The following is an 8,729-nucleotide window of genomic DNA, read 5'->3' on the forward strand; positions in this document are numbered from 1 at the left end:
TTTCTGGAGAAAAAAAATTCTCATTTTGTCTGTCATAGTTGAAGTGTACCTATGATGAAAATTACAGGCCTCTCTCATCTTTTTAAGTGGGAGAACTTGCACAATTGGTGGCTGACTAATACTTTTTTTGCCCCACTGTATGTGTTACATCTACTGCGTATGCAGGATCAAGTGAACGACTGTATCCATCCAGTGCCAGGCGACGGTCAACTGTTTCCTTCTGGTCCGCTGGGATAATCTTCTGCTGACAGAAAAACACACAGAGGGGCTAGCTATGCTGCAACTCCGTCCTTAGGCATCCAGGGTGGAAGAGACAGAGGTGGAAGGGACCATGGAGCTGTGGTGGAAGGGACCATGGAGCTGTGGTGGAAGGGACCATGGAGCTGTGGTGGAAGGGACCATGGAGCTGTGGTGGAAGGAGTCCAGGGAGCTGTGGTGGAAGGAGTCCAGGGTGTTGTGGTGGAAGGGGTCCAGGGAGCTGTGGTGGAAGGGGGCCAAGGAGCTGTGGTAGGAGTCCAGGGAGCTGTGGTGGGAGTCCAGGGAGCTGTGGTGGGAGTCCAGGGAGCTGTGGTGGAAGGAGTCCAGGGAGCTGTGGTGGAAGGAGTCCAGGGAGCTGTGGTGGAAGGGGTCCAGGGAGCTGTGGTGGAAGGGACCATGGAGCTGTGGTGGAAGGGACCATGGAGCTGTGGTGGAAGGGACCATGGAGCTGTGGTGGAAGGGACCATGGAGCTGTGGTGGAAGGAGTCCAGGGAGCTGTGGTGGAAGGAGTCCAGGGTGTTGTGGTGGAAGGGGTCCAGGGAGCTGTGGTGGAAGGGGGCCAAGGAGCTGTGGTAGGAGTCCAGGGAGCTGTGGTGGGAGTCCAGGGAGCTGTGGTGGGAGTCCAGGGAGCTGTGGTGGAAGGAGTCCAGGGAGCTGTGGTGGAAGGAGTCCAGGGAGCTGTGGTGGAAGGGGTCCAGGGAGCTGTGGTGGAAGGGGTCCAGGGAGCTGTGGTGGAAGGAGTCCAGGGAGCTGTGGTGGAAGGGGGCCAAGGAGCTGTGGTGGAAGGAGGGCAGGGAGCTGTGGTGGAAGGAGTCCAGGGAGCTGTGGTGGAAGGGACCATGGAGCTGTGGTGGAAGGAGTCCAGGGAGCTGTGGTGGAAGGGGACCATGGAGCTGTGGTGGAAGGGGACCAGGGAGCTGTGGTGGAAGGGGTCCAGGGAGCTGTGGTGGAAGGGGTCCAGGGAGCTGTGGTGGAAGGGGTCCAGGGAGCTGTGGTGGAAGGGGTCCAGGGAGCTGTGGTGGAAGGGGTCCAGGGAGCTGTGGTGGAAGGGGACCAGGGAGCTGTGGTGGAAGGGGACCAGGGAGCTGTGGTGGAAGGGGACCAGGGAGCTGTGGTGGAAGGAGTCCAGGGAGTTGTGGTGGAAGGAGTCCAGGGAGCTGTGGTGGAAGGGACCATGGGGCTGTGGTGGAAGGGGTCCAGGGTGCTGTGGTGGAAGGAGTCCAGGGAGCTGTGGTGGAAGGGACCATGGAGCTGTGGTGGAAGGAGTCCAGGGTGCAGAGGTGGAAAGAGTTGTATGTTTGTGTGTGTTTGGACCAGAATTCCCCACAAGATTAGTAAACAAACAAAAAGTTGACCAACTGGAGATATTTGGTTAGTCCCCACAAGGTCAACTGCTATGTTTAGGGTTAAGGTCAGAATTAGTGTTTGAGTTAGGTTTTTAGGCAGTGGTGTAAAGTACTTAAGTAAAAATACTTTAAAGTACTACTTTTTGGTACTAAAGTACTACATTCCTAAAGAAAATTATGTACTTTTTACCCAATACATTTTCCCTGACATCCAAAAGTACTCATTACATTTTGACAGGAAAATGGTCCAATTCAGCATTGATCAAGAGAACATCCTGGTCATCCCTCAGCCTCTGATCTGGCAGACTCACTAAACACAAATCCTTCATTTGTAAAGGATGTCTGAGTGTTGGAGCGTGCCCCTGGCTATCCGTAAATTAAACAAAACAAGAAAATCGTGCTGTCTGGTTCGCTTAATATAAGGAATTTTTAATTATTTATACTTTTACTTTTGATACTTAAGTATATTTAAAACCAAATACTTTTAGACTTTTACTTAAGTAGTATTTTACTGGCTAACTTTCACTTTTAGTCATTTTCTATTAAGGTATCTATACTTTTACTCAAGTATGACAATTGGGTAATTTTTCCACCACTGGGTTTAGGGTTAGGAGCTACAGTTAGTTTTAGGGTTAAGAGCTAGGTTTAGGTTTGGGGTTAAGGTTAGGGATAGGGTTAGGATTAGGTTTAGGTTTAAGGTTAAGGGTTCGGGTTAGGTTTGGGGTTAGGGATAGGTTTTCAGGTTAGGGTTAGGGTACGGGTCAAGGTTAGGATTAGGTTTAGGGTTAGGAGCTACAGTTAGTTTTAGGGTTAAGAGCTAGGGTTAGGTTTGGGGTTAGGGTACGGGTACGGGTCAAGGTTAGGATTAAGGATAGAGTAAGGGTACGGGTCAGGGTTAGGATTTGGGTTAAGGGTTAAGGGATAGGGTTAGGCTACGTACGGGTCAGGGTTAGGATTATGTTTAGGGTTAAGGAAAGGTGTTAGGGTACGGGTCAAGGTTAGGTTTAGGGTTAGGGTTAAGGGTTAAGGGTTAGGAAATGTGTGTGTCTGTTGTGAGTGAACCTTCTCAAACCCCAAACCCTGTCAAAGAACACCCGCTCGGATCTGTCCATTGTGTTATGTGATAATAACGTTAGGACTACATTACCCAGGAGGCAATGCTCCATCCAGGCAAAGTTGTTGGGAGTATGCCTTGCATGGCTACACACATTGATATTGCTAGCTGAAGTTTCAGTTTTTTTTAAAGTAGTTAAACCTACAGTTTGTCACTAAACAGGAAACAAACATAACATTCATCACAGGAGGTACATGTCGTCAGGTAACACACACACACTACACCCCACCCTCCCCGCACACACTACACCCCACCCTCCCCGCACACACTACACCCCACCCTCCCCGCACACACTACACCCCACCCTCCCCGCACACACTACACCCCACCCTCCCCGCACACACTACACCCCACCCTCCCCGCACACACTACACCCCACCCTCCCCGCACACACTACACCCCACCCTCCCCGCACACACTACACCCCACCCTCCCCGCACACACTACACCCCACCCTCCCCGCACACACTACACCCCACCCTCCCCGCACACACTACACCCCACCCTCCCCGCACACACTACACCCCACCCTCCCCGCACACACTACACCCCACCCTCCCCGCACACACTACACCCCACCCTCCCCGTATGTCTGTCTGTCTCTCTCCCTCCATCTCTCTCTCTCTCTTTATCTTTCTAACAGCTGGCCAAGCAGCAGTAATATCCAGCCTAGATACATCCTGACCATAGCTTGGAGAGGCCTTTTTCTATTTTTGCTAGCCTATACCCCACCATGGGCTTCCCCAAGTTGCTTGGCATAAAGTTGGAGAAAGGAAGGAGCTGGAGGGAGAGAGAGAGGGAGTTGGGTTTCTGGAGTACCTATGGTGCTACTCTCGGATGAACAGATGAGCAGAGAGGGAGGGAGGGAGGGAGGGAGGGAGGGAGGGGGGGGGGGGTGGGAGAGAGAGCAAGAGGGAGGGAGAGATGGAGGGAGGGAGGGAGGGAGGGAGGGGTCAATTCTGGGATTGTCACAGGGAGGAAGGAGCTGCTCCTTTGTAGTGTGTGTGTTAGTGTGTGAGGGGTACTTTAACTAAGGAACATAGGCGAGGACATACTGTATAAACCTACAGCATGAGCAGAGCCACCTTCTTTGAGGTAAGATTGGAGTTTGGATGTATATTTGAGCAGATTGAAGTCATTTTTAAGCGATGTGTTGTATATACATTTCTTACATAGTGTCGTGGTCAAAAGTGGAAAACTGTTACGTTGATACAGTTAAATAAGCTCTTCCATTATCATGACTACACCAAGTCCGCGTTATGCGTATTAGGACAGTTATTGTATTTGTGTTTTTGAGAGCCCCCTTCAACACCATAGTGTTGAGACACTCGACAACACAAATGTTAACCTCTTAGAAGAGGCCTCAGTTGAATGAAGGATTATTTTTGTCAACGCTAATGACAAGAAACCTAAATAGGTGAAGAAGTGTGTCAGGAAAGATCATTAGAATGATAATGGGTCACATCAGTCCAGAGTGATCAATTAGTGACAAGTCTGTATGATGAGTGAAGCATGGCCCATTGATTGCCTTGAATTTCAAAAATATATACATTGTGTTTCTTTGGTAATTTACTTAGCAAGAGTGTGTTATCAAATTGTTGCTCTGGAGAAGAAGAAAAAACACATGAAGCTTTTTGGCTAATCCTTTCTAATCACACTAGACTCCATCTATGTCGAGAGCTATTGTGACAATAAAATGGTCGGCACGACAACCTGACTTTAATATTCTGAGAAATTCTCCTTAGTCTGTCGTCTCATTATAACTCTGTGAAACCCCTTTATGGCTCAGTGAAACCGAAAGCTCAAAAACTCCTCAGTTTCCTCCAGCCGCCTGCAGGGTTGCGCCTGAGCCAACAACTCCTCAGTTTCCTCCAGCCGCCTGCAGGGTTGCGCCTGAGCCAACAACTCCTCAGTTTCCTCCAGCAGCCTGCAGGAACCCCCTGAGCCAACAACTCCTCAGTTTCCTCCAGCAGCCTGCAGGAACCCCCTGAGCCAACAACTCCTCAGTTTCCTCCAGCAGCCTGCAGGAACCCCCTGAGCCAACAACTCCTCAGTTTCCTCCAGCAGCTTGAAGGGACCCGCTGAGCCATGGGGTGACTGGTCAAGTCACACCTACTGTATAATGTCAATAATAATGTCATTAGCTTTAGCTTCCATTGACTTGGTGGGACAGCATTTTGCTGCTGCCATGCTAGCTGTGTTAACCCTAATAGCTAGCATGTCTGTTAGGCTAGCTAGATCTCTTTCTGTGCTCTAACCACAAACAAGTGCATGTATAATTGAATACTACAAGCAACATATCTGCCATCTAAGGCCAATTTATAGGCCTCCAGTTGACATTTATGCCATTTTCTCAGGACTAGCCAGAGTTACAGGGAAGCCACATTCCCTTGTTCTCAGCGCTAGTTAGAGTTTCAGGGATGCCCAAGGCAGGCTCAAGGCATGCCAAATTAGCACACATTCCCATTGCTGTGGTCTAGTCTACAGCCAAGCAACATTAGGAAGAGAAACCTCCACCGATATTCGTAAAATAAAGACCACAGGGTGAAAGGCAACTCCTAACGGCAGCAAATTAGCATTAGTTTACTTGATACTTATTTAGGTCATGTTAGTGTTAACAGGCTAACATTAGCATTAGTTTACTTGATACTTATTTAGGTCATGTTAGTGTTAACATGCTAACATTAGCATTAGCTTACTTGATACTTATTTAGGTCATGTTAGTGTTAACAGGCTAACATTAGCATTAGCTTACTTGATACTTATTTAGGTCATGCTAGTGTTAACAGGCTAACATTAGCATTAGCTTACTTGATACTTATTTAGGTCATGTTAGTGTTAACATGCTAACATTAGCATTAGCTTACTTGATACTTATTTAGGTCATGTTAGTGTTAACATGCTAACATTAGCATTAGCTTACTTGATACTTATTTAAGTCATGTTAGTGTTAACAGGCTAACATTAGCATTAGCTTACTTGATACTTATTTAGGTCATGTTAGTGGTAACATGCTAACATTAGCATTAGCTTACTTGATACTTATTTAGGTAATGTTAGTGTTAACAGGCTAACATTAGCATTAGCTTACTTGATACTTATTTAGGTCATGTTAGTGTTAACATGCTAACATTAGCATTAGCTTACTTGATACTTATTTAGGTCATGTTAGTGTTATTAACAGGCTAACATTAGCATTAGCCATGCTTATATTTCTAGAAACCTCTTTTGTTTCATTTACTTATATTTATCTGTATGAAGAATTTCATTTCAAAACGCTGTATATACATTTTCATAAATGTTGGTAAATTAGATTTTTGTTTTAAAAACTTGTGAAAGAGATTGGTGTGTTTTTTCACTATCTAATCATGGCATGGGGTTGTTCAATGATAGGTTTCAAACAAATAAATATCTATCACTTGATGGTTTCATTTCAGAGAGACTTGCAAATCACATTTTTGTTGCAAAACGAGATATATCCGCCTCACTCTCCGAGAAAAAGAAGCAATGCAAAGTTTTGCAAAGTCAAATGTGACAATTAAACATTCTATAAATAACTGTACAAATGATACATTCGTGATATCCATATTTTAAAATATATACATTTAAAAATTAAGCAATACAGTGATATGAGGTATGGGCTCCGGTCAATAGTAGTGCACTATATAGGGAATAGGGTGTCGTTTGGGATGAGGGCTAACTCTAACCAAACACTATAGCATGAAGCTAGATTTATGATGTGTTGAATTGTATATGTTAAATACAGGATGTGAATATTCCATTCCAGCTAAACAATGGATATATAGCGTTTTGCAACAAAAACAATTGTAAAACAAACCTAAAATCTATGAATTAAAAAATCTGAGAACAGTAATATTTTAAATACAAATAAAAAATACAAATGTGAAAAATTGGTGAATATAAACTCTTGGTTATTATGTACTTATTTTAGTTTGAGGGTTATTGTTTAGTCTTTTTATACTGTATCTACTGATTTGGTAGTTGGACTGAGTCTGCCCAGTCAATGTAAAGTATATTATTATAGTTTGATCTTTCTTTCTTTCTTTCTGTGGCGCAGCGGAACATCAGAAGAACTGTAATTCTATTTCTTTTGTTTAACAATGTGTCGAATAATCCCATAAAGGATGTGGGTAGGCAATAGACAATTAAACAATGCATGAATTCACTCCCAGTGTTTAAGCTAGAACACTAAGGCATCTTTAGTTAAAGCACTATCTCCAGCACGCTCAACTATTTGTCTCGTAAGATATTCATAAAATAAGGACCACAAGGTGGGAAGGCAACCCCTAGACATCAGTCTAGCATTCATTTATTTCATACTTATGTCGCATTCGTGTTGTACTGATTGGCTAATATTATTGTAATGAAACAGGTAGGGAAGCAGGTCTCGAACCCTCGACCTTCTAGCCCGAGGTCCGGCGCGCTATCGACTGTGCCGCAAAAGCATTCTCGTGCGACAGAGTCGATCTCCGCGCTTATAAACCAAGGGTCGTTACAATATCATTAGCCATGCTAACATGTCTAGACATGTCTTCTGCTTTATTGACTTAAATGTATCTATTTTATTGACGTATTGTTGTTTGGTGAACTACGGCTGCTATGCATTGACACGCTTTCTTTCTTTCTTTATGCGGGGCAGCGGAACATCGGAAGAATCACTGTAATGTATATTCCATGTCTTTAACAATTAGCTACGTTTCCATCCATTTTCTCTAAAGATTTTACACCAAAATATTATAATATTGGCACCTAAAAAAATATGCACATTTTACCCTGAAAGCGGTGTTTCCATCAAACTGGCTTGTTGCAGGAAAAAAAACCTGTTCGTAATGATGCCGAGTACATAAAAAGTACTTTGTCATATAACTTTCCTTTGCATATAACTTTCCTTTGCTTCCCATTTTTAACTCGGTCTATGGTTTGGGCAAAAAAAAGTATTGCGATAAACAGCAACCTCTGGTCCTGGCCCATACTCTTTAGATAGCAGGCCGCAGACAGAGGGTAGGCTACATGATGAGATTATGGATACGAGACTAAGAGATGAGATCATTGTTAGTTGTCAAACGTCAGTTTAAGCACTGATTATGTCACTAGCATATTAAGACCCTCAATATGTATGGGAAAGGAGTGTTAAACTCATCACTGTGCACTTTTACCATCCTGTGAATATACCCATTATTTTGTAATGAAACAGGCAGGGAGCAGGTCTCGAACCCTCGACCTTCTAAGCCCGAAGTCCGGCGCGCTATCGACTAGCATGCTCAAGCGGCAAAATCGATTTCCGCGTTGATAAAGCCAGGGTCGTTACAATTTATTTCCTCTGTAGCCTACTTTTCCAAGTCGTACTGGGAGGATCAGACAAAATAGCATCACGTGACTACAAATTTACTGTGACATGATAGTTATTTTATCAACAATTAAATGAAGAAAAAAAATATTTTCCACTGCCATTTTGTCGAATGATCTATTAACCGACAAAAAATTATCCACACCTCTCGAATGTATTTTGTTTTATCGACATTTAGGAAAGCTTACCAACAATTAGCTGTTTCCATTAGACCTGTCATTAGTTATTTATCCGAGATGTAGGCCTATTTAACTTGAATAAAAATGGTTGGATGGAAACATGGTTAATGTGACAAATAATTATGTAAGTGATGGGTCGCCAACAGGAGATTTGACGCGTAAATAAAACATTATTAATTCATTAATATATTCATGAATTGATTCATCACTCCCAGTGTTTAAGCTAGAACACTGAAGCATCTTTAGCTAAAACACTAGCACTCAGAATCATCAGTGGATCTGTCAGTCACAATTTAGTGTGTATTGCTGGGAAAGCCTTGTCCATCACTCATCATTACTTGTGTATTTACGACAGTAGAGGAGAGGCTAGAGTGGCTATATGGGATACCTGGGAAGGATAGGGCAGATTTAAGGGTAGGATGTCAATAGGGAGAGCACAGAAATCAACTGAGTGCTTTTATCAA

General features: G+C 44.1%; 1 protein-coding gene across 1 annotated transcript; it reads right to left on the reverse strand.

Moving 5' to 3' along the window:
• Window positions 1–291: 291 nt before the first annotated feature.
• LOC120050272 (histidine-rich glycoprotein-like) lies at window positions 292–2,716 on the reverse strand. The gene is made up of 4 exons (XM_038996850.1): window positions 2,684–2,716; window positions 1,145–1,438; window positions 723–1,103; window positions 292–660 (listed from the first exon to the last, which is right to left on the reverse strand). Exons 1-4 carry the CDS (start codon window positions 2,714–2,716, stop codon window positions 292–294), a joined length of 1,077 nt encoding a protein of 358 aa, XP_038852778.1.
• Between the last annotated feature and the right edge of the window lie 6,013 nt (window positions 2,717–8,729).

Source organism: Salvelinus namaycush, chromosome 7 (assembly GCF_016432855.1).
Source record: "Salvelinus namaycush isolate Seneca chromosome 7, SaNama_1.0, whole genome shotgun sequence".
NCBI lineage: Eukaryota > Metazoa > Chordata > Actinopteri > Salmoniformes > Salmonidae > Salvelinus > Salvelinus namaycush.